The sequence below is a fragment of the Pteropus medius genome, unplaced genomic scaffold (genome assembly GCF_902729225.1).
Source record: "Pteropus medius unplaced genomic scaffold, Ma_sr-lr_union100, whole genome shotgun sequence".
Taxonomy (NCBI): Eukaryota; Metazoa; Chordata; class Mammalia; order Chiroptera; family Pteropodidae; genus Pteropus; species Pteropus medius.
Window position 1 is genome coordinate 109,242 of NW_024346503.1, and position 26,590 is coordinate 135,831.

General features: G+C 40.4%; 1 protein-coding gene across 4 annotated transcripts in view; it reads left to right on the plus strand.

The window, feature by feature from the left end:
- PRICKLE2 (prickle planar cell polarity protein 2) overlaps positions 1-26,590 on the plus strand; it is a 150,502-nt gene that overhangs the window by 13,390 nt on the left and 110,522 nt on the right. For 2 of the 4 annotated variants that reach the window (XM_039875753.1, XM_039875757.1), the window contains exon 2: positions 2,987-3,093. The exons of the other annotated variants lie outside the window; for them this stretch is intronic. In XM_039875753.1, coding sequence (XP_039731687.1) covers positions 3,092-3,093 — 2 coding nt within the window. In that variant the 5' untranslated portion in view covers positions 2,987-3,091. The remainder of the gene's footprint in view (positions 1-2,986; positions 3,094-26,590) is intronic. 4 annotated transcript variants of the gene reach the window in all.

A 26,590-nucleotide genomic window follows, 5' to 3' on the forward strand; every position in this document is an offset into this window, starting at 1 on the left:
TTCAAAGAGGAGATGATGTTTGAGCTGGACTCAAAGTATTGATGAGGACTGTGTGAGTGGGAAGAATGAAAAACACTGAGACAAATTGTTGTCAAATATATAATATACTATAATAATAAATAACTAGCCTGGCTAGTTAAGAGGTGAGAAATGGATTTAGGGCCCTATCTTTTTCTTCACTTCATCTGAATATTACCATCACCATAAAAATAGCTGATCTGTGTTCCTGACGTGGCTTCTTGTCTAGCTGTTTCAGTCTTGTCTGTCACTCTGAGGGGCAGGAGCAAAGCCTCTTGCCAGAATATGACTTGCATCAGTTTTGATGGTCTGGTGGAATCAAATTGTTTTTTCCTACTTCTACTGTATTTATGACTTCAATTTGTCTAAACCTGGGAATAAAGCTCATAAAAAAATGAGGAGGTGAAAGTAAGTTAGTAATGAGGGAAAGAATCATTAAATATTTATCGAATTGAAGCATTAACATTTTCACCGTGCCTACTGTGGACACTAGAACTCTCTGGAGAGTATAGTTGTTTACTACCAAGCAAGATAAGAGAACCGTGGCCATACTGAAACATCCACCCCGTTGTTACAAACCTCCATCTGAAGGCCCAAAAGAGAATGCATTAATAGTCACCAGTTGCTCAAGGAGACTTTGTGGAAGTTTAAGAGAGTGAGACAGTGCACAGGCGTTGATGGAGCATAAGCAGGCACCCCACCTTGAAACATGTCTCAAGAGATCAGCCAGCAGATCCCGTGCACATTCCAAGCTGCCCTTTGATTTTTTCCAAGGCCACTGTTTCTTGAGAGTTTTGTTTATGATTAGTTTAACTATGACAAACTATGGTAAGATGTAGGTCTTTGGTTCTTCTTTTTCTTCCTTCTTCTTAGTTCAAATAGTTCTTTAAATGGGGCTGTTAGCCTGGGTGACAGACTGCAGATTGCATCAGCAAATTCAGCGCTTGTCTTATGGTCACCTTCCAAATAAGGCATGCTGTAGGTATTCCAGCCACAATAAAGTCTTGAGCTGGTCGAAGAGTTAATTATTATGCATTAAAAAGCAATTCATCATCTACAATAGTGAACTCGTGTGTTATTTTTAGGCCAACCTTTTAATTTATGTGGCATGCAAGAACAGAATTTCTCACGTGAACTTTTGGAGAGTTCATGGAAAAATAACCAGGGCGAGGGGTGGAGCAGCAAGCGAGGCTAGGTCTCTGAGCAACTTTGCGATGATCCCATAGTCTAGAAGTTTTGAGCAAGAGCATGCTTTAGAGTCAAACGGTTTAATCTCAGCTCTGCCACCTCCCATTTTGATGATGCTGAGAGACTTAATTAAACTACTGAAGTCTTAGTTTTTTTACCTATAAAATGGATTGATATGGTATCTCATCAACAAATTGTTGTGAGGACAAAATGAGATAAAGCATGTAAAACCATTAGCACAATACTTGGTACAGAGCAATCACTTAATAAATGGTAGCTATTGTTATTGATGCCTGAAGTTTTAATTTCAACCTAGAACTTTTCTAGCTTCTGAGACTTTTATAAGGCCAGATGGAAGGGGAAATCTTGGATAATTAAATTGTGGCAATTCAGAACTGGAAGGTAACAAGAAGAGATCATCTAATTCAGGTGTCTATAAACTATGGCCCTCCGGCTGAAGACATTTTTGTAAATAAAGTTTTATTGGAACACATCCATGTTCATTCATTTATGTATTGCCTACGGCTATTGTACTGCAAGGGCAGAGTTGAATAGTTGTGACAGACTGCATGGCCCTCAGGCCTAAAATATTTATTGTCTGACCACTTACAGAAAAAGTTTGTTGACCCCTGCTTTGATCCAGTGAGGTTTTACTGCCAAGGAAACCAAGGCCCAGAGAAGGGCAAAGAGTTGCCAAAATACACAGCCGAGTCAATAAGGAAAGCTTCTTGACTCCCATGCCAGTACCCCCACCATTACATGTACTGCCTCCTGGCTTGGTAGGGTAGGGCGACATGAAGCACAATGAAAGCTCATGTTACTTGCATATTGAGAACTGTAACAAAAGTACTTCTGACCACCAAATAGACCGATTCTGCTATGGAGGAAACCACTTGTTAGAGGTAAACAATCAACGTTAGGATGATGCAGGATCATGCCCACCACAGTGTTACTGAATTAGCTGAAGGGGTTCCAATCCCATGCTCAATTTCTTCCAACCAGTCAACCAGTGAGTGGGAAAAGGGGCAGATTCCAACTGACCCTTCTAGTGTATAGTTGACCTAGAAGGTATGTTCAGCGGTGACCAAATATGAAGCTTCCTGGGAGAGAAAGCTGGTAGAGGAGGTAATATTCATAGGCTTTTTTGCTTCAGAGTATCTCTCCATGCTGATCGCCTTTTACTTTTCATTTTATTACGTTTCCTATTGAAGCACTTCATGAAATCTTCCCAAAAAACTTGTAAGGTAGGAAACTATTGCTACCCTCATTTTACCAAGACAGAAATGGAAGCTCAGAGCAGTTAAACAACTTATCCAAGGTCACAAGGTCAGTGGTGGAGCCAGAGTCTGAATAAGATCTGTCAGATTCCAAAGAAAGGAAGGCACATATCAAAAGTGAGGGAAGAATGTTGGCATGGGTATAGGATATGTCTGTTACTTTTTATTTTTTTAAGACCACCTTGGGTTGATTCACATGCATTCTTAAACACTTTGCTATAATGTCTCCAGGGTGTTCCCTTAAAATGTGAGTTCACTCATTGGAAGATTGGACCAGACAGGCGATAAATCATGTCTGCTTACAAACCCCCATCCTTAGACGGTACATCAGGGCAGAGGAATAATATGTCTATCATGCTTCTAGATATGTCCCCAAAGCCTAGAACAGAGCCTGGCATGTTTTAGAAGTTTCGTAAATATTTGTGATGTATTAGATGAACTAGAATTTAAAGTTTGAAATGTTGCTCGTTTAAATCACCAAATGTAACTGGGTTGCTTTGCAGCAAAGGAAAGCCCAATCTGGGTGAAGGAATCCAGACACAGACTCGGAAACTGAAAACTTCAGACTTGCAAATCAGGATGAGCAACAATGAGTAACAGACTCCCAGATGTGAGCAAGTCCCTGATCTCTGACATCTCACTGTACTTCTCTGCCATGTGTGCAAAATGGGCTCTCTTCCTCTTGACAAAGAATATTTGTTTGTTTATTTTATTTTTTAAATTACATTTGACATACAATATGATATTAGTTTCAGGTGTGCAACATACCAAGCGATCTCCCCAATAAGTCTAGTACCCATCTGACACCATACATAGTTATTATGGCTGCTTATTTCCCACCAGAGGAGTGCTGAACATAGACTTGGAGAAAGTGAGATGTGCCAGTACTGGGGGAGTGTCCCAGAGAGAGGGACCTGTAGATACAGAGCATGTCTGATATGTCAAGGGACAGAAAGAAGGAGGATCCTCTGGCTGCAGTAAGGGTGGGTGAGCAGAGAAGCGGGGAGATGCCAGAGCACGTTAGACCTCGATGTCCTGGAAAAGGACATTGGCTTTCATTCTGCGCTAGAAGGCAAGCCCATGTGGGGCCTCATACACTAGAGTAAATCAGGCCTCTCTGGGTTGCAAAATTCAGATTCTCAAGTCACACCAGTATTAGCCACGAGGGAATTTATTGGCTCGTGAAAATAGTAATGCTGAGGGATGGAGCTTGTATCAGGTAGTATTGGAGGAATGTTCTTAACACAGTATCATAGGAGCTTATCGTGTCTACAGTCCTTTGTGGTGGCTTCATTTCTTTCTACCCATTGCCAAAGATGATCATTGGCAGCCGTAAACCTAAAAATGCCACAATCTCAGGAGTGAGGCTTTCTCACCCTTCCAGTGTTCTTATCCATACCCTCCCCATCAAAAAAATAAAAAGGTACTGATTGACCCTGCCTTGATGACACACACACTCATGGACTAACCAAGGGCAGAGGAGGGCAGTGTGGGATGCTCTGGTTGGCTAATTTGGGTTATGTGCCCACCTCCAGGCAGAGTAAACTTGACCTTTTTGTAGTCCAGTGTGTCCCAACCAGTGTGATTCACTCTTCCCTATCCCCAGAAGGACATTTGTCAACTTCTGGAGACATTTTTTGATTTTCACAATTTGGAGAAGGGGTGCTTCTGGCACTTGGAGTAGAGGCAAAAGATAGTATCGAATATCCTACAGTGCACAGGACAGCCCCCCACAACAAAGAATTATCTAGCTCAGAATATCAATAGTTGAGAACCTGAGGTAGCCCTGTAAGAATGCAGCTTCACAAAGGCAACTTGTCATGTAGAACCAAGAATGGTCTGGTGCTCAACCTCCCATAAAACTCGCTGATTGGTAACACTGTGGTTGACAGGTAAAACCAGTATTTGCTTTGGTGTTAAAGGGAAGGGATACAGTTGTGACATTTGAAATTCTGGGTTTAGTTCTACCTATGCTCCTTAGGAGTTACCAGGTCTTGAGCAAGTTGTTAAGCTTCTGTTTTCTCTTAAGGAAAATGGATTTAAGAAAGCCCCCGTGGCTCGGAGTCTTAAATTCAAAGATCAATGTACATGCAATTTATAAACTGGTAAGCTATACAAGTAATGCATTCCAGTAGACAGCCTGCTGTGTGCAAGACACTTTGCTGTGCATTAGTGTTCCACAAAACAGCCTCTGCCCTCAAGAAGCAAGCATCCATTATAGTATGGGCGATAGGGACATACTTGTAGTACAAGACAGCAAGTAGAAAAGTACCCCCAAAAGGTGGGAGGGATTCAGACCTGGACAGCAAAATGTTCTGGCAGTGGGACAGAATGGATGAACTTTAAGGTTCAAAAAAAAGAGCTGAGTAGTCTTCAAGGCATTTACTGTGTAACTTTCCTCCAGTTGGCGTTCAACCTCACAGTAACAATCTGTTGTGTCGTTTATTGGCGAATATTAACCTTTCCCACTGAGCCTCTATTTGACAAGATTATCACTGGTACTATAGTTAGTGCAGCTACTTTTTTTTTTTTATTGGATTGTCGATGTATTTTATTTTATGGAAAAGAGTAAGATTGTCAGAGTTTTAGAGGCAGTGAATCATATTGAAGAATATTTTATATTTGTAAATGACAGGAGTTTACTTTTAATCACAGCCTTAAATTATGGTTTTGGATGAGGAATCAAAAAAGAATTTCCCATAAGAGTTAAATTCTCATTTTTCGGCTTCACTTGAATTCTGTTACTAGCCAAGGTAGTGTGTTATCATGGTTCGTATGGAGTCTGCTATTCTTGTTTGATTCTGTTACCTGAGGGAGTCCGTCAGGATAAAAGATTTGCCACATTTTGTAATATCGAATAGTGGGAGCGGATAATATTTTTTAAAAAGAGGTGACACATTATCTAATGAAGAGACAAAATTTTCCAGCTGCATTTGTCTCATTGGCTTCATCTCTTACTCCTTTGATGTGAATGGCGATCGATCGGTGGTTCAAGTCACCACCTGCCTGACAGCTAGAGAGGCTGACCTTTTGCTGTTTATGTTGGCAGACTTTAATTATTCGCCTGCAACTTACTGAATGTGTGGGTGTCTCTGCATCTATCTGTTGGTCGCACATTAATTAACTTCTCCTTGTCCTTCCTTATTGGAAATTTATTGGGGAAGGAAGGCAATTTCCCTTTGGAGTTGACTGGCAAGGTTTTTTTTTTCCCCATAACTATTTGCCATTTGCCCATTATTAAATGCTTTCCTTGAAATGAATAAAGAATATTGAAGTGGAGTTAGGTGAAACAGTTTTCTACCAAGACAGATCATTAGCAAGAACTAGTGAGAATGACTCATAAAAATTAACTGATGTTAAGTGAATTATTTCTAATGTGCATTTTAATTTTTATCTGGTGAGATGGTGGGTGGCTTTTTTAAAAAGAAATATTATGTGCTCGGCTTTCTATTGCAAAATTTTTCAGTGAGTAAAGTTTCAGTTACATAAGTTTTATACAGGATAGTTGAGTTTTAAAGTTTTATGGATTGGAGTGTGCAGACCATGGAAGGCTGACAGTTTTCCTGACTCATCTAAGGAATAAATGAAATGGCTGATTTCTCAGTTGGTGAAAGGCCAGTGAAAACCAGTCCAGACCCACAGTCACTTTAATCTCAAAATGATTTTACACAGCCACTTTGAGGCCCACTAGAAAATTAAATTACATCTTGTAACTCCTAATTAAATTAATTTCTTCTTTAAGAATCTTAAGTTGTTGGCTCAGTGGTATCCCACAACAGAAGGCCTATCTCCTGTGAAATCTTTACATCTCAGCATATTGCTAAAGAAACTTTAGAGGGAAACAGTTAATTTTATCCTATGTCATGGTTATGACCCAGGTTACTTTAATTGTGACCTACAATACTTCAATCTGAGCACTCCTCTGTTTGAAATAGTGTCTCGTTAAGTAAGGGGAAAAAACTTTTTGCCTTGCTCCTAATTGCTGCAAAATTTTGCATGACTAAACAATAGAATCAAAAGAATCCACCTACAATTAAAGCCTGATTCAGTACGATACAGGAGGTTATATATGATGTAAGACAAAAAGATTGCAAAAATAAAATGTCTTTATCCCCTGAGGATAATAGTCATTTTGGAGTGTTAGTTACTCTTTGAAAATCAGAATGCTTAAAGGTAATCTGTAGCCTATAAATACATGGCAAAGTAATATAAATAGGATAGTACCACTTAAACCTCACTGTATCTTCTGTGCACATGGAAATGCATGCATAGTAATAGCTGTAATTATTAAACTATATTTTAAGAGCTTTCTGTTCAAGTGAGAAAAAAATATGATGTAGATCATTAAAATGTATCATCTGATCAGGGAGCCCGGCCTGCTAGAGGAGGAGTCTGTACTGAAAACTGACCAATCAAAAAGCCTAGATCCCAAGTGCAGCCTTGCCAGGTGCTGCTAGTGTTGTGACTGTGGGCAAGTCACATGACCTGTTCTGGGTTCAGGATTTTTATCTACAATATGAGATGTTCAAATAGGTGATCCTAAATATGATTTTTACAAAGTGAACTCTAGATAGGCTCATGAAGACCTTCTCGTGAATAAATGTTGACAAGCCCTGGGATGAACCATGTGGATAGATCCTTCTTAGGGATTTTTTGCTGTATTAGGGGGCAGGACAGCCCAGGGAAAGCAGAGAACTTCATGAGGGCACTTTCTTCCAGGACCTTTGCTGAAATGAGGAAGAGACATACCATGAAAGAGTAAAACCTTTGGCTGCATTACCTCTCACGTTTAAGCATCTAATTTAGTGGTCCTCAAAGCGTGATACCCCATCAGCAGCATCAGCCTTACCATCACCTGAGAACTTGTTAGAAATGCAAATTCTCAGGCTCCATCCACCTGAGACCCACCGACAAGCAGAAACTCTGGGGCTGAGGCCCAGCGGTCTATTTAACAAGGCTTTTCAGGTGATTCTGCTGCACATTACATTTTTAGAACCACTATTATAACTGAACCCAGACTGCAAGAGTAATCAAGTAGAGAAACTAGAAAATGAAAAAGAGAGAAAAGAGAATTTATTCTAATGGTGGGATGTGAGGGGCTGTGGCTTGGGTCAGGGTTACCTGAGACGATCACTAAATTCTTTTCCTCCTCCAGAGGTCTGTTTTAAATAGCATCAACAAGATCCCTCAGGTAAAGTTTCAAAAAGACAACTATGGCAATGAGGTTTTCCAAGGATTTTGTTTCTTAATGATATTCACGAGAACCCAAACCAATAAGAAAAATTTCCATGAACTGTTACTTAAAAAGAGAGAACCTCATCTTCACAGAAATACCTAGATTAGTGGCAAAAGGGAGAGCACATGGTTATTCACACACCTGATCCTTTCACCCCTGCTTTCTTCTGTACCTGAGAGCTCGGAGGCCAAATTTGGGCTTCAAACCACAGAATCTTCAGCTGGAGAATGCTTAGCTGCCAGTTACACTGGTTTGAAACTTTCTCAGGAATCGTGCAGCGGTACCAAAAGATGACTCTTCAAGCCTCTCTGGATATAAATAGTTGAAAGAACAGTTATATTACTTAGACAGAACCCCAGGAATTGCTCGGTGCATCCTGCTAAAGTCTTCTTGAACACATATCACCCCTTCAAGGCCGTCACTCTTCTTTAAGATCTTGTTATGAGAGTGGACTCTGATTCCAAGTAGCTGCAATCAACATGTAGGGCATGGGTTTCTGAGTACACCGAACGCTCCAAAAGTGGAAAATGGTGGTGGGAGATGAGGGACGGCAGCAGTCATGTAGCCTTGGCTACAGAGACTCTAATCCATTATTTCTCAGTTTTTCCCAGATTGTACCTCCAGAGGTGGCTTTCCTGACATTCCTCACCTATCCACCCAACTCTTTCTGTTGTGGAACACTTGAAAATAGTGGACATTTTAAGAGATTAGAATTGAACGCTTTTTTAAAGCAAGCTTTGGAAAATTGAAAAAAAAAATTCAGTGTTATCTATCTGTACAGTGAACACACAATCTTTGAAAATTTGGCTTGAAATTGTCCTTTGCTTCTTACCTCTTATTACTAATAATTCACCCCATTGACAAGAAGTGGCTAAATAACTTAATTTCACAATCTTTAGGCAGGATATCAGTGTCGTGGTGCACATCTTTGATTACAAAAATAGTTTATATACATTGATCAAAATTTGACAGCCCAGTTTTGAAGAATTCAGGGTATACTTCTGTATGCTATGACATGCTGCTTGAAAATTATAGCTCTACCAACACTCTCAGTGTAATCATATACATGTATTATGCATGCAGTTATGTATATCTTTCTATTTTGAGCTGTGATCCACCTGAATCAAGGCCAATATCATTCTGATTTGTGGTTTGTCGAAGGCATATATATAGATATATCCATCCTCTCTTCTTTCTTCTCTCTTCTTCTTCTCCTCCTCCTCCTGTCTCTCCCTGTCTGTCTCTCTCTCTCTCTCTCTCTCTCCCTCTCCCTCTCTCTCCCTCCCTTCTCCCCTCTCCCCACACACACACTCCAGCCATTCACTTTTTTTTTCTAGCCTTATTGCCATTTTGTCTTTCATTGTTATCACCTAGTGGCCAACGTCAGAATGTCCAGTGTTTGTTCACTAAATCTAGGGTAACCCAATGTCAGGGAGAGAGGGGAAGAGCTTTTAAATACGACTTAATAATTGTCCCCAACATTTCCAAGTGAGAGACTAATTACTGCATCATTTACTATGCGATTCCCTAGTATACTAGGTAGCTCATTCTCATAATTTCCCTTAAAAAGACAAGGCACAAATCAGTATAAAATTGCATATCAAGATTGTGTTTTTCCACTTGAACCAAGATCTCAGGGTTCCAGCCATGGTTACCAAGTAATGATACAAACATTTTACTGACCAAAATAAAAAACATGAGGTCTTCCGTGATCGGAGTTGCTTTCAGTGGAATATCAAGGTCAAAATACTATACCCACATGCCAGAAAGGTCACTGTAAGCCACTGCCGTGATTTCACAGAAGTTAAGACTTCTTTCCTTTTTGTTTTTCTTATGTCTTTGATTCATTGCTCTATCAAAAGAATGGTAGGTACTTCCCTAAAAGACTCAACTTGTCTCATTCCATAATCTGACTGCCACAAATTGGAATACTAACAATTATGAGATGAAGGAACATGGATAGTCTAGAAATAACATACTAGAAAGCTCAAAGAGACAATTTTATGGTGCAGAAATTATCAAAGGCATTGGAAACAGTGGCCAGAAATGTGTGACCAGGTCCTAATCAGAGTGAATACCTCCTATTTCTGAGCCTCAGTCTACTCATCTATGTGATAAGGTGATTAAATTTGACATCTTCCAATTCTGTTTTCTTAATCACAATAATAACAGCTGACATTATTGCACTATTACTATGTCAGACACTCTGCTAAAGGCTTCGTGTGTATTTTCTTTGTTATCCTCAGAATACTGTTATCTCCCATTTTATACTGAAAGTCTCAAAGAGATTGAATACTTCGGTACTCCAAGGCCACAAGGCTGGTTAGTGGCAGAGCTGAAATTTGGACTTGGCTGTGTTTGATACCAGAATTTGCGCTCTTACCTTATATAACCCCCAAAGAGCCTGTAATAACATGTTGCAAGGTAGAATTTCTAAACTGCTTCTAGACCAGAGCTGCTCAGTGGGGACAGATTTGTCCCCAGGGGATATATGGCAATATCTGGAGACATTTTTAGTTGTCACAGCCAAGAAGAGGGGTGCTACTAGCACGTGGTGGAAAGAAGCCAGAGTTGCTAAGAACACTGTACAATAGGTGCCACAGACCCCCACAACAAAGAACTGTCTGGCACAAATTGTCCATTTTGCCAAGGTCAAGAAATCCTGCTCTGGACCCAACCTAGAAACACCCTCTTCACCACTATCCGCAGAAGATAAATAAAAAGCGCCTCTCTTCAAGGGAGCGCATCCCTATATATAGAGTTGTGTACATGTGTGCATAGCAGTTCAACCCACTCAGTACATCACTGTATTTAGGAGCCACAGGCTTTGATATGAGGCAGAACTAAATTCAAATCCTGGTTCTATTACTTTATTTAGGTCTATCACTTACACTCTTAAGCTTCATGTTTCTCATCCTTCCAATGGAGACAGTTGTTCTCTATTTTGGGATGACTTGAACAAAGTAAGCACTCAATTAATCATTACAGCCTTCTTTCACCACTGCCTCTCTTTCCTTTTTTGAACATCCCAGCCAGCCTGTGCTCTTCTTAAGATGGCCAGATATGGTCTTGACTCCACTGTTAGTGCTGGCAAGAGCCACAGACTTGTTTTGTAGACTAGTGCTCATTGTCTTAAACCCATAGGGAATGGAGTAGGTAACATGCATCCAACAAGAAGCAGCTGTAAAGTATTGGTGGCCCTGTGCAAGAGAAGGGGTTGGTGGTAGAAGCAAAAGAATCCAGGAATCTTGGCCCCCGGCCAAGGCATCCACTGAAGTGGACTCTCAGGGTTGGCTGGTTGTATTATAGAATAAATTGTTGCTCTATAATGTAAATGGAAAATTAACTTGTGTAACCAATCAAAATCTTTGCGATTCTTTGTGAAACATGCCACCCAGATAAGCTGAAGATTTATGTATTTTCTTTCAAGAGATCTTTTCTTGGGTAGACAGGGTGGGAAAAGGGTACAAGTCGAGGAAGACGGGGAGGGCTTAGGTGGAAGAATTTCCTTCATGAAAAAGCCCCCGAGAAAAATGCGTAGTTGGAAATGCTGAGCCTGGCTCATGTAACTTAAGTTAAAATGCAAGGTTCCAGCTAGACCGCTAAGAAGGTGACATTAAATATGCCCTTTTCCTTCTGTAAGAAGAGATCATTATCATTGTGTGCACATTATTTATTTATTTGGATCAGTGTGGGGATGGGAAGAAGAGGGAATAAAACTGAATGAGGGCAGAAGGCTCCAGATAAGACCTCTGATCCTTTGAGCTGCTTGCAGAAAAAAAAAAAAAAAGATTAGAAGTCACACCTGGCATTCTGAGCTTTCCAAAGAACCCTTTAGCTGATCTGAGCAAAATAGTGTACAAGGAAGGATTTCTCTCCAAGCTCTCACAGATGTGAGGTGGATAATGAGAGAATCAATGCAGTAGAATATTATTCATTTTGATTTAGGGAAATGTTTGATACCTGATGTAAGAAAAAAAAAATACCTTTTCTCCTGGTTGGCCAACCTGAAGGTATAATTGGGGTGCTGACAATTAAGCCACTTGGCGCTGCTTTCCCAGGCCATACTACTGGCTTGTTCTCACAGCCACTCTGGGAGGGAAGTGAGGAAGAGATGGTTTCAGCACTTGGACACAGGAGGAACATGATCTTCTGAGAGGGTCACAGTCTTGCTCAAGTTACAGCGTCAAGAGCAGATCAAAGGTTGGAGCTCTGATCCTGGAATTCTAAACCAGGCTTCATACTATTGTGGTAATAAAGCCCTTTAAAAGTAATTGAGTTGTCTCCATATTATAAAGTACTGAAAGCTGTGAGTGTTAACACACACATATATACACACATATGCATGTATATATGTAAATTCCATTTATGTCAGTATAAGAAGATGAACAGGAGAAAAAAAATGTCATAGATAATAGAGGCTCTGTTCATCCCTCTGGCAACCAAATCAAAGTTGTGACAGAAACAAGGAGCAGCAGCAAGGAAAAATCACCCGGGATCTAGAGGAACAAGTCATACAACTAGGGAGAAGTCCAAGAAAGCACCCTGCAACAGCAGAAGGTAGGACGGGGCGAGGATGCAGGGTTGCCCAGTCGCCAGCAACAGAAGCCTATTAAAGGGACCACATCCCCAAGTGCATTTTCGCGGTGACAGACCTGCTCACTCTGAGCACCAGTACCAATAGGGCTGCGCACAGGGGGCACCAGGGACTTACAGGGAGACACCGTCGGAGTGAGGGCCAAGGTGAGACTCGCTGTGTACAGAAGTGCCGGTGGTATCCATTGTTCCCTGTTGAGCCCTCCCCCGTCCCAGTGCATGGACACAACATCACCACAGCCATGACGTCATCAAACTGGATAACAGAGGTCGCTCCACCCAGAGGATTCCCTGAAACCCTGCCTCCCCCAACTCCTGGCTCCACCGAAGCCACATCCAGGTGTATCCTCAGCAAGTCAGGTGCTCCTTGCTGAGCAGTGCCTCGACTCACACTGGAGGCAGCTGGCCTCAGTTTCTGGTGTGGCCTTTTGAGGCAGCTATAAGCACAGCATCTGTGGATTGCTTGCTGAATCTTATCAGGTGACTCTGGAGGGGTAGAGGCTTGGGCTAAGTTTAGCCTGCAGCTAAACCCCTCTCAGGACTGTGCCACTGGACACCTACTTCACAAATCCACACTAATAAGACCGGGAGACTTAAGAGCTTTGCTTAGTGCATAGAAACAGACATGGGAAGGCAGCCAAAATGAGAAGACAAAGAAGCAGAAACCATACGAGAGAACAGAACAGAGATCCAGATATAATGGAGTCAAGTAATCTAACAGATGCAGAGTTCAAAACACTGGTTTATTAAGATGCTCAATGAACTTATGGGAAGTGTAGATAAATTCAGTGAGAACTTCAACAAAGAGATAAAAATCATAAAAATGGAGATGGAAATGATAAAAGGGAACCAGTCTGAAATGAAGAACACATTATCTGAGATGAGAAGTTTATTAAATGGAATAAACAAAGTGAATAAAGAAGAAGATCAAATGCCCTATCTAGAGGACAGAAAAGCCAATCAGGACACTCAGTCAGAATGGCAAGAAAAAAGATGTCAAGACTATAAAAATAATTTAAGGAGGATATGGGGCACTATTAAGTATCCAAATATCCATCTGATCGATGTAACTGAAGAAAATCAAGATATTGAAAGCCGTTTGAAGAAATAATGATGGAAAATTTCCCTAACCTGGTGAAGGAAATGGACATAAAACCCCAGGAAGCTCAGAGAATTCCAAAACTCAGGGATCCAAAGAGGCCCACACCAAGACACATCAAAATTAAAATGCCAAAGGTTAAATACAAAGAACGAATATTTTAAAAGCAGCAAGAGAAAAACAAATAATTACATATAAGGGAAAACACATAAGACTGGCAGCTGATTTCTCCAAAGAAACTATGCAGGACAGAAGGGCTTGCCAAAAAAAAATATTCGACAGGATGAAGACCCAAGAATATACAACCAAGAATAATTTATCCAGTAAACCTATCAGTTGAAGGACAGATAGAGAGCTTCCCATACACAAATAAGCTAAAGGAATTTATCACCAACAAGCCAGGATTACAAGAAACGTTTGGAGGGACTTCTTTAAGAAGAAAAACCTTATATCAAAAACAAGAATAAAGAATGGTAACAACTACATTCCAATCCGTAAGTACCTTAAATGGAAAACAAGTGTTCCAACCAAAAGATAGAGTGGCTGAAAGGATAAGAAAACAAGATCCCTACATATGAAAAGGAGGGGGATGAGAAAAGATATTGCTTTGATGGACCTCGAAGGTCTTTAAGTCAGACAGAGAAAGATAAACACTATATGATTTCACTTATATGTGGAATCTAAAGAATAAAAAGAACAAACTAATCAAAAACAGACTCACAAATATAGTGGACAGTTTGGTGATGGATAGAGGCAAGGAGAGTTTGGGGGGCTGGGAGAATGGAATGAAGGGTTAAAGAAGTACAAATTAGTGTCTGATGGATGGTCACGGGGATGGGGAGCATGGCATAGGGAATGCAAATACCATTAATACATTGGCTAGGTGGAGGGTTAGGGGAGGAAGGGAGCAACTGTGGGGATCATTTTGCAAACTATATAGATGTCTAACCAATGTACTGTATACTTGAAACTAAATAAAAATACTTCTAAAAAGTAAAAAAGTTAAAATTAAAATTTAAAAAAAAGATAATAAAATGAGCAGTATGATTAATGTGAACTGATTCTCTGCCCTAGTATTTGAGAGACAATAGTTGGGATTGTGGAAAACTAGAGAGTGTGTCTCCAGCTAAAAGAGGGCTCTTCCATTTAGGTCCAGCTTATCATTGCCTCTTGGGAACTTGAACTCAGAGTGGCCAGATCTTCTGAGGTTTTTTTGTTTTATTTTTTCAAGAGAAGCGGTTGTGTTGATGTAGGTCGGCAAACCACAACCTGCAGGCCAATTCATCCCAGTATCTGTTTTGATAAAGTTTTACTGGAATATAGCCACTCCCATTTGTTCACAGATTGTCTGTGACAGTTTTCAGGCTACAACAGCAGAGGCGAATAGTTGCGACAGAGACAGAGACTGTGGCTTTCAGAGTCTAACACATATACCACTTGGCCTTTACACAGTTTCCCAACCTGTAAGCCAAAATAGGCAAAATTCCACCTCCAGGCCTCCAGCTTGCCATCCTGGCCCTTCAGAGGCTCATTCTCATGCCATTGCTCACCCCTTCCTATTTTTGGCCCTTAAAAGCAGTTGTTGGTGATTACTTAGACCACAGGTTCTCACACTTAAACCTGCATGCAGAATTCCTTAGCGGCCTTATGAAAACTTGGATGATCAGGCTCCACCTCCAGACTCAGTAGTTTTGGGTAGGGCTGGTGAATCTGCATATTCAGCAAATTCCCTGGTGAAGCTGATGCTGCTGGTCCAGTCACACTTTGGGAACCACGGACTCAGATACACTATGCTGTTGGGGAGGTTTCAAAGCACCTGGTCTATCAAGTGGGTGACTAAATTGGCCAAGAAAGACGAATGAATTCTGTAGAACCCCTAAGACAGACTCATTGAGGCATTGCATGGCCCCCACAGGCACCATAAAGAATTCTATGGCTCCTCAGTGTCCTACAAAGTTGTTGTGTTTCCTCAATTTGTGGAGCATCCTTTGAGATCCATCCAGGGGGACCAACTGCCTAGCCTGCCAAGGGGCTCTAGCTGTATGTAAATATTCAGCGTTTCCCATGCCTGTTAGTCCTGGAGCACTTTGTCCTCCCAACTGCTCTCCTTTTGACGTAACCAATCTTGTGGGGGTGTGATGTCCTTTTAACATAACTGGCCAACACCCAAGATATATCAAGATTAACCCAAACCTAGGATGGAATGGGAATAACAGATTCGGCAGTCTAAAAAAAAAAAAAAAAAAAAAAAATTAAGAATAGCAATATATAGAAGAAAAAGGAAGTAGAATCGGAAATTAGAGCAATTCTTGCCATGGAAATACTATTTTGATTTCTCTGAGCCTCAGCTTCCTTATCTGTGATAAGGGACTATTGGTATAACCACGAAGGGTTGTAGTGAAAGTTAAATTAGATGTTATGTATGTAGTAAATACCACCTATAAATCTGACTTATAAATCTCTACCTATGCCACTGTGTTCCTATGAAAATAGTCATCTTAGAGATCCCAGAGGACTCCTTTTGGAGTGTCTGTGAGTAGCACCTGGTGGCTTTGATTTTATTCTGCCAAAGAGTCTCTCTAAGAATCATCCTTTTTGCTCTGAGCAGCTGACTCCAGCCACTGGCTGACTCTAACCTCTTTCATTCCTGGCATTTCTGGTTGCCAGTAATATGGCTTCCCTCACCCCAGCAAGCTGAACCTCCCCCCTTCCCATGTATCTTCTTTTTGGCTGGGCTCCTAATAGCCTTTCCTTCCACAGCCGCCCCAGCTGTGAGAAGTTGAGCAGTGAAAACTCTGCCAGCTTCAGCCCCCAGCAGGGCTCTGTGTGTGCCATTTAAGGGAAGAGAAATGTGGTTCCTGCCAGATGAGTCAGGGGCTGCTACCTCAGAGAAGGGGTGCTAAATAATTCACCACAGCAGCCTGCTCTGACATCCAGCTGGGCCTGTCCCCGGTGACCCCGAGGATGCATCAGCAGGGTTCCTGCTTGCTCTGGTGTCTCGGGAAGCAGGAAGAATAAATAAGGCAGCATTCCACCCTGCCTGTCAGGGACTCCACAGGCCCCAGAGTCAGGGAAGAACATAACCTGGGTGGACTGATCAGTGTGTGCTGATAGTCAAATCAAAGGACTTTGGACGTTCTCACTGTACCAAGCATGGCTGATGGTATGTTTATACTCAGGCTCCATAAATATTTTTAAAGAACCTGCCGTGTACTTGTCAATTTTACCTGTATTATTTCATATAATCCAGAAGGTCCATGAGGCACAGACTGTTAGATGAGGCTCAGAGAAGAAAAGTGACGTGTCTCAATTCATACAACTAAAAATAAGGGGCAGAGTCAGGATTTGCCCTTGGACACATCCTACCTCACAGTGCATGTTACCCAGAGGTCCCTGGCCTCTGACGAACTTTTCTCTCTCCTCCCAACACTGGCTCTCTCAATGGTTCAGACTCCCACATGTTAGACTGAACACAACTGGCTTCTCTAAAGAAAAGCGTGTTATGGTGCATAAATAAAACTCTCCCACTGAATTCTGCTGGAGTTTCATGTTCTGATACCTGTTTTTAGTAGTTTGGACCACGCTTCGGTCTGGTCTTCTGCCGAGCAAGATGGTGTTTGGGAGGCATGGCTCTTCAGACAGGATTCCCAGGTTCTCCCGCAGGGCCTGATTTAGTCTGGGGGCAGGGTGGCAGAGAGTGGGAACATGGGCCTGGAGGAGAAGAATGATGGACTAGAGCAGAAATACACAACGACAGGGCCTTTTCTCAGCCCAGCAGGTGAGGAAGACTTAGTTCTGTAGCTCTAAAGAGGTAATTTGGCATAACACATCACATGAACAATCTACTTTTATAGCCACTCTCTCATTAGATACACAGATCACTGCACTGTGATGGATGGGCAGGTCTGTGATTACAGTGATTATTGTGCAGAGTGCTTTGTGAAGATTATTAGAACTCATAAACAAGAAAAGATAATAAAGTTATCACTATCGTTTACCTTTTTCAGAGGAGGCTTCTGAGGAAAAGAGAGGTTAAGTAACTTGCCCGATGGCACACAGACAAAAGCCAGAACCCAGAATCAAACACAGACTTCCTGATTCCAATTCCAAGGCTAGTTCCATTATAGCAGGACTTTCTTTCAAACCAAGATAAATTAGATGCCCTTGATAGCAAGCTATTTATAGATGTTAAAAAGTATTTAAGATTAAAAGGAACAGAGGCAGCATCCAGCATGGTGAGTTGAGGGATATATATGCCATAGCTACCCTTCTTTTTCTTTTTTCTGCATCAATCAGCTGCCCAGTGACATTCACAGGTGTGACAGTTTCCCAGGGCTGTGATCAGTTTCTGAGGAAATTGAAAAAAAATGTTACGTGGAAATATAGGACTACAGTTATTCATAATTGTCAAAACCGTGAATGGATCATCAGCCATGGCAATTTATTGTCAGCTGTGGCATACACAGGATAGGCTGTGGGTCATGGGCACTCTATTCATTCAACCCATATTCATTAAGGCTTTGCTGTGTACAGACACTGTTCTAGGATTTAAGGGGGTTTTTGTTTTTTGTTTTAAAACTGACAAAATTCTACCCCGTCCTCCCCAACATGGAGCTTATGTTTTAGGGTTCCACAGGAAAACAGACCATACAGCAACAAAAAACAAGTAAAATATATAGTGATTTAAGAGTGCTAGGTGCTGAGCATCGACTTCCAAAATGGCAACGTGAGGCACAGCAGACCCTTTAACCAGGGAAACAATCATTTGACTGCTGAAACTTATTTAAAAAACAGCCATTTAAGGTTTCTAAAAATTGTCCTAAGGGTATGCAGCAAATGGAGAAACATCTATTCAAGAAAATCCACTAAATCTTCATAAGAACAGTGAGTCTGTGGCATTTGCGCCATACCACTCATTTCTCCCTCTTCTCCCCAGCACAGATCAGCGTGACTGAAACTCTATACTGAGAGTATGCAGCCAAGAAGATGGAGCACCTTCTCTACCTGGCACTCGGTGTAGGGCTATGGTTTCACCCTGGGAGGGGCCACCTCAAACACTGGCAACACCCTACCCCTGCAAGGGAGCCCTACTTTGGTCAGATCTGACTGTGAAGCAATTTATGCCCCAGGGTGTTGTTGAAACAGTAGAACAATCAGCTAGCAATTAGCGGAGGCTAATAGTTGGGTGTGATACCAATAAATACAGACCAGTTGGGTGCTCTGGGAGACTGTTCATTCCCTCTGAGGAGCAACATCAGAGGCCGTAAGCTGCAGGGGAAACAGACTTCACTCAACTTGTCCAGCAAGTCACTAAACAAATAAGCCAACAACAAGCTCCAGAAAAGAGAGGAGGGAGTCGGTAATCACAATTGCTGCACTATATCATCTAAAATGTTCAATTTTCAACTGAATACCATGAGTCATGCAAAGAAACAATAAAGTGTTACCCATATATAGGGAGAAAATAAGTAGGCAAAGGAAACTGCCTATGAGGGGACCTAAATATCAGATTTACCAAAGACTTCAAAGAACCTATTATAGCCAAAGAACTATAGGAAACCATCTAAAGAATTAAAGGAAAGCATGGTGACAGTGTGTCTCATCAAATAGAGAATATCAATAAAGAGAAATTATTTTTTAAAAGAATTAGTAAAAATGAAAATCTTAGAGTTAAAAAGTATAATAACTTAAATGAAGTAAATTCACTAGAGGGGCTAACCAGTAGATTTAATCTGGAGGAAGAAAGAATCTGCAAACTTGAAAGTAGATCAATAAAGATTATGCAATCTGAAGAATGGAGAGAAAAAGGAAAAAAAGAATTAGGGAAAATAAACAGAGCCTTTGAGAAATGTGGGATACCAGTAAGCATATGAACATATGCATAATAGGACCAGCTAAAGGAGAAAAGGCAGAAAAGGGAGCAGAAAAATATTTGAAGAAGTAATGGTAGAAACTTCCCAAATCTGATGGAAAATACTAGTCTACACATCCAATAAACTAATATGCTCCCAGTAAGTAAATTCAAAGGGATCTATTCCGAGACACATCATAGTGAAAACGTTGAAAGACAAAAAGACAATGTCTTGAAAGCAGCCAGAGAAAACAGCTCATCACATGTAAGGGAACCTCAATAGGATTAACAGCTGATTTTTCAGTCTTGGCAAAGAGTTTAGTAGTACCTTAAAATATTAAACAGAATTTCCATATGACCCAGCAATTCCATTCCTAGAACTATACCCAAGAAAAGATGAAAACATGTATCCTCACAAAAACTTGTGCTCGGATGTTTATGATAGCATTATTGATAAGAGTCAAAAAAGTAGAAACAACCCAAATGTCCATCAGTTGATGAATGGATGAATAAAATGCATGTCTGTACAATGGAATATTATTTGGCAATAAAAAAAGAATGAAGTTCTGGTACAAGCTGCAACATGAATGAACCTTGAAAATATTATACTAATTGAAAGAAGCTGGTTTTAAAAGATCACATATTTAATGATTTCATTTATGTGAAGTGTTCTGAATAGGCGAATTTATGGAGATAGAAAGTATATGTATTTGTCTAGGGCTAGAATAATAGGGAAAATGGGGAGTGATTACTGCTTGCTAAAGGTTTCTTTTGGGGTTGTTCAAAGTGTTCTAAAATGAGATCGTGATAATAGCTGCACAGCTCTGAGTATACCACAATATATTGAATCGTACACTTAAATGGGTGAACTGTATGATATTTAAAATATATCTCAATAAAAACTTTTAAGAATACTAAAGAGAAAAATAAAGTAGGGAAAGTTTTGGCAATATTAGGAAGGTGGAAGGGAGGGCAATCTCAAGGACAGGAAGGCTTGACGTGACATTTTTAAACTTGAAAAGGTGAGAGAGTAAGCTACGCTATTTGCACAAGGAACATTTCAGATAGAAGGAAGGGTAAGTACAAAGACCTGGAGACAGGCATGTGCCTCGTGTGTTTGGGAACCAGTGTTCAAGTGACAGCAAGGCGGAGAGTCCCAGATGAGGGTGTCACGGGGCGTAGATCTCAAGGGCCTTACTCTGAGATGAGCAGCTTTGGTGGGTTTTAAGCAGAAGCACGACATGCTGTAATCTTCATTTTCAGAGAATCACTATGGTTGCAGAGTTGGGAATAGACCAAAGGAAGAAGAGAGTACCCCAGGTGGGGGCAGAGCTGATGGTGGCTTGCGTTGCCAACCAGGAGAGAGAGATGGCGGGGTGAGAATAATGGAGGTGGTGGGGAGGGGTTAGATTCTGCATACATTTCAAAGGTAGAGCCAACAGGACTAGTCCAGGGTTATAAAATGTTCAGTGTAAGGGCTCAGATGGTAAATATGTTAGGCTTTGCAGGCCTTATAGGCTCTGTTACAACTACTCAGCTCTGCTGGTAAAGCATGAATGCAGCTGTAGACGATACATAAATGAATGGGCATGATTGTGTTCCAATAAAACTGTATTTGCAAAAATATGAAGCAGACTGGATTTGGCCAGTGGGATAGGGTTTGGCAACTCCCAGATTAGATGTTAGGGACAAGAGGAAGAAAAGAATAAAGGGTGACTTGAAGGGTTTTTTTCTTAACCGCTGGAAGATGAACTTGCCGTTAACTGATGTAATAAATACTGCAGCTGGAGCAGATTTGTGGGGGATACAAAGAACCGAGATCTAGAATTGTTAAATCTGAGAAGCCTTTTAGACATCCAAATGCAGATGTGACGTAGGCAGGTGAATATGGAAGCCCTGAGTTCATGGAAAATGTCTGGCCTGGAGTCATCAGTATAGAGGAGGTATTTAAAACCCTAGACCAAATCAAAGTGACTGTAAATAGAGAAGAGCAGAGGTCCCAGGACTAAGCCCCAGCATTTAGCTGTTAAGGAGATGAGGAAGAACCAGCAAAATAGACTGAGGAAGAACATCCACAGAGTAGTAGGGAAAAAAGCTAATGTGGCATTCTGGAAGCTAAGAAAGTATTTCAGAAAGATTAACTCTGTCCTTTCATTTCCCACTCACATAATCACGTTGGACTACAAATGAGCAGGAAGATGTTCTTACAGGAATATATCTGAATTCCCTCTAATTTCTAGATAAGAAAAATCACTGCCAAACTTTTTATTCATTCAACAAATACTCATTAGTTGTCAGGTTGCCAGGGACTGTGCTAGGTGCTTAGAATAGAATGATAAGCCAGAAACACAGTTCTTGCCCTCAGAAAGCACACAGTCTAGTTAGAGAGTGAGATATTAATTAGATAATCATGAATACTAACTATGGGTGAATCTTAACCACTAACCAAGGCTGTAGAACCATGAAACAGAACAGGAGTTCTAAAGGAAAAGACACACATCTAAGACAGCGGTACTGTGAGTTTTGTACAAAGGATTGATCTAATCTGGAGGACCAGGGAAATTTCTGTATTTTTCTGTTTTTAATAATGAATTATTTCCAGCATACTACACCCTGATTGAGACACATTGAGTTTTTGAGAGGATGAGTGAAAACTTTTGAATTGGAGGAAGAAATATGGACTTTATAATCAGACCCAGGACCAAATCTCAGCTGTGGGTCCTTGTGTCATTCTTATATTTTCTGTGTCCTCAACTGTACAATAGGAGTATTAAAAGCTACGGTTTAGGATTATGGTGAGGACTAAATGAAGTAAAATGTACAAAACACCTGGGATATATGTTCTTCCCATTCCTGGAGCAAAACAATGTCAGTTTGTACATCTGTGACGTTTTGCCTTCCAGGATAATTTTCCCAAGACAGATATTTGCTGCCAGTTTGCTATTATATGAGGTGGGGAGCTTGTCAGTCTTTTTCCGGGGTATATTCCATTTGCCAGCATTCTCTCCCAAGAGAGAGAGAGAAAGCATGTAGGAGCTCCAGTGCCTGCATTTAGGAAGTGCTTGGAGACCGAAGCATCCCTATGCAGTTCTTGCTGATTCTCCTGGTCCTTTACATAGAGAAAATTCCATTTTTTATTCAGCTGTTTAATGAAAATATAGAGTTCCCAAAAGCTACTGGTAATAAGTACAGCTTTCGTTATCTCAAACAAAAGTAATGTTTGCTACCACATCATGTCAATTTTAAAAATATTTTCATGGAAATGTGTAATGGTTTAAATCATTGATGCAGTTTTTAATCTTTTTTTTTTTAGAGAAGGGAACAAAATCTTCAGCCTTTCATTTTGATTTGCCCTCAGTAGCTTGTCCGTATTTTTCTCCTTTTAATTAATGTAATTAAAAGAGGATAAAAGGCTGACTTAAAATTTTGTGCACTAGATTATGTATTGGGATCAAGAATAATTAAAATCCATGAAATGTGGCTGATTCCTAAGATAGTGGGGAAAAAAGAAAAGGAAGGCCTCTTTTCTGGATTTAAAGTGTGCCAGATTATTTTTTACAAAATGTAAAAATGTGTCCATGGTCTGAAAAGCATTTATGATAATGGAATCTTACACAAATGGGTGAGAAAGAAGGGGCCCTGGGGGAGGAGTCATCCTTACGCTTATCGTGAACAATTTTATCATCGTACCTCTCATTCTTGCTCCCTCTTTGAAAACCAAGTGGGGAGTAATAATAACACCTACTGTATTCTAGGTACTCTGCAAAGTACTTTATAATAAATTTAACTCCTCTACTCTTATCCAAACCTTTGGTAGAGAGATGTCTTCATTTTAAAGATGGAGAGACTGAGTCTTAGAAAAGGTGAGTGGCTGTTATTACCATGTTATTGCCATGCAGGTAGGCGGTAATATTATTACCATGCAGGTAGGTGGTAATAGAGCCAGATTTGAAATCAGGTCTTTTTGTTGGGCTCTTTGAATAACAATGTCCTGCCTGTCGTGGGGGGCAGATTATTATAAATCTGAATTGGAAAAGTGGTTAGAAACTATTGAGGAGGATCTCTTTTGAGCATTTCTTTTTTAAGAAGACAGCTCTGCCTTTGTGGGTGCTTATTTATCTTTATGTGCACTATAGAAGTTTCACAAGTTTCATTTTTCTATGTGGTTATGTAGATTGGACATTGTTGCTTGTTAATAAAAAAGTTGATAAAAATCTAGAATGTTTTCTTCATTTTCTCCCTTTCAGGGCAAAACAGATACAATTTTGATCTCCAGTATTCATTTAGAACTATCATTATTACTTTGATGTTAAACATCCCTTTGTTTTAAGACATTATGAGTTTACTAGATTGTGCTAATTTAAAAAAATGAATTTACACGGCAAAATTAAAAATTGACAGCTGTGGTAGACATTGTCAGGATTCCCCATTGTTCGTTTTCCTCTTCTTCTTGAGCATACACTTCTCAGCTCCCTTGCAGTTGGTTGAGGTCATAGTACAACTTGTTTGTATAATAGATGTGATCCCTTTCACCTCCAAGTTGAGACACCTGAAACCTTTCCAATTCTCTCTTCTGTTGCTGTAACCTAGAAATTATATGTTAAGATCACAGACACAAAAGAAAGAAGCAGACTAGATCCCTGAGCCACTGCTTGGAATGGAGGGGCCTGGAGAGCTTCTGGACCTCCAGCCAACATTGCATAAGTGAGAAATCAATTTTTCCTATGTTAAACTGCTGAGATTTGCAATCGTTTGTTACTGCACAATAGCCTAGCCTATCCCAACAAATATAAAATCCCCCCATTTAAAAAAACTTACAGGATTTTGAAATCTAAATGTCAAAGAACCACTCTTGAATATTTTACTTAAAACTGTATCAATCTCTCCCTCTCTCTCTCATACATAAAGTTTAAAAGAATATAGTTCTTTAAAATTATGTATTATATAGTTATAGTATACTCACACATAAAATAACACACATACTTTTTTAAATAAACTTAAATGAACTCATAACCTTTGTTAGATGTGTGGTTTGAAACTTTGGTAACATCCCTCATAGTAATTAGTATTTCACACCAGCAGGGCCAAGAGGTACTGAGGTAAACCAGGTAGAATTGGTGCTATCTTTATCTTTTTACAGTGCTCCTAAGACCAAAATGCTACCATTGTTCTGAGTGACCCATGCCAGTTCTATCATTTCAGTGTTTAAAAGTCTTCCTTAGGTCCAAGGAAATCCTTCTTTAGTTCATTTAAAATACATTCCTTTTTATTTTATACCTATGCAAATGGAGATGAAAATTTGTTCTTTGTGACTGTCTTCAATAAAGCTCTTCCTTTAAGAAGCCACAGTCCTCTTTGTCACTCTTCTGTAAACTAACCAGCGGTGATTCACTCATCTCTTCCCCATAATCCTTTAACAAGAATGTGGCTAATGCTGGCTAGAATGGAAAGATGATTTTATTTTCCTGCATATATGATAGAATTCTTTGTCATTACCTGCCAGTGTCATGTTGGTGCTGTCCTGCTGTCTGGGGCCCATGCAGATGAGTCTTTTCATTCTGCATTTGGGTGAATACTTTTCTCATATTTGTGCTCGTTCATCTGCCTGCAACACCCTCTCTAGCCGCTAAAGTTTGACCTTGGCTATTTTAGCAGTCTTTTCACTTATGGTTTCTGGATATTTTTGAATGTTTTTTCATTACCAAAAAAAAAAAAAAAAAAATTATGTTTGGCCTTCAACCTGACTCATCACACTTTTCCTGATTTCTGATTTCTGATCACCTCAGCCACAATCAATCTTGCATCCTCGTCGCCCAACAAAAATGTCCTACATTTCAGATTTCCAGTAAATACCTGACTGACTGTCTTATATGTATTTCCTGTTCTCCCCCATTCCGTGCCCATGAAGTTTGCTGTCATAAATGTGGAATCTCTCCTGTTTTGTAAAAACAGTGTGTGTTTTGTCCCTATTTACCAAATCTCTGAAACGTCCAAAGTAGTTGTTACCTCACCCTTGTCTAATATTTAACAGCATATTTTCTAAAAATCCTGAATAGAATTGCCTACAGGATGAAAATAATTATCAAGAGGAATTACCATCAGTCCATGGATTGTGTTATTTCAATAAACTGTTCAAGAGCCATACATAGGTCTTCAGCTTTCTCACTGAGCCGTAGTCAGAGAACATGCTGTCAAAAGGACTTCAGCAACGTGCTTTTTGCACCATCCCCCTCCTGACTGTAATTAGACCTTGGAGAACTCTGCACGCGTCCTAGCGTAACACGCATCACACTCTTATTCTAATTGAGTGCTTAATTGTCTTTCCCTCTAATTTCTAAGCTCTTTTAAGGCAGGGCCCACATCTGTGTTGGTCACTGTGATGTCCATGAGGCTTAACACAGCTGACTGACAAATCTTATGAGTTCATTTTGTGAGTGAATGGATAAGTGACTGAATGGATGAAGCACCCTTGTTTCCCAGAAATATAGGTTTCTTGTCCTATAGTACAGCTTTGGAGCAGGAGGCCCCTGGCGCCTCTCAGTCAGTTTTACTGCTTTCTTTCCCAGTTTCATAGCAGTTGAAAAGTGTTTTTGTTATTTCATGTAGGAAGAGCATGTCTGCAGCTCACCCACATCAGGTGGAATTTTGAGCTGTGCCCTAGGAATGGGGATGATTTTGCAGTCTACCGTTTATTCACTTCCTTCCCACCTTTCGAACTTTATCTAGATGGTTAGCTATTTAGTGCCAAAGTTAACAATGAAAGCATCATTACTTCCACCACCAATAGCTGACAGTTATTGAATGTTTGCTATGTGCTAGGCTAGGTGCTAAGTGCTTCACATTAATGCTCATTTGATCCTCAAAACAACCCTGCAAGGGCAGGCACTATTATTCTCCCTCTTGTTATAGATGAGAACCTCAGGCCCCAAATCGTAGCATTAGCAAGTATCAGAGCCAGGGTCTGCCCCCAAAGAATCCATTCTAGACCCATGTTATATTGTCACTTCTTATGAATCTGGTAGTCATGCGTCATATCTATTACAGGTGAAGATTAATCTCTTTTTACTTTGTGTTCCAGCTTTCCTCTTTATTTGCTTTACTGCCAATCACTTGTGAATTGCTTCTGGTAATTCTCATATGATAATGCTAATAATGAGGTCAGAGAGTAGTGGGCCAGTCTTCAGATGAAGAAACTGGAGCATAGAAAGTTGAAGAGACTTGTCCACGGTCACAATGGGGTAGTACGTCACTGCTTCCCCTTGGCTATTGGTGGCCTCAGACTGTTACATTTGGTATCTACTTCTTGAAGGATATTGAGGTCTGGG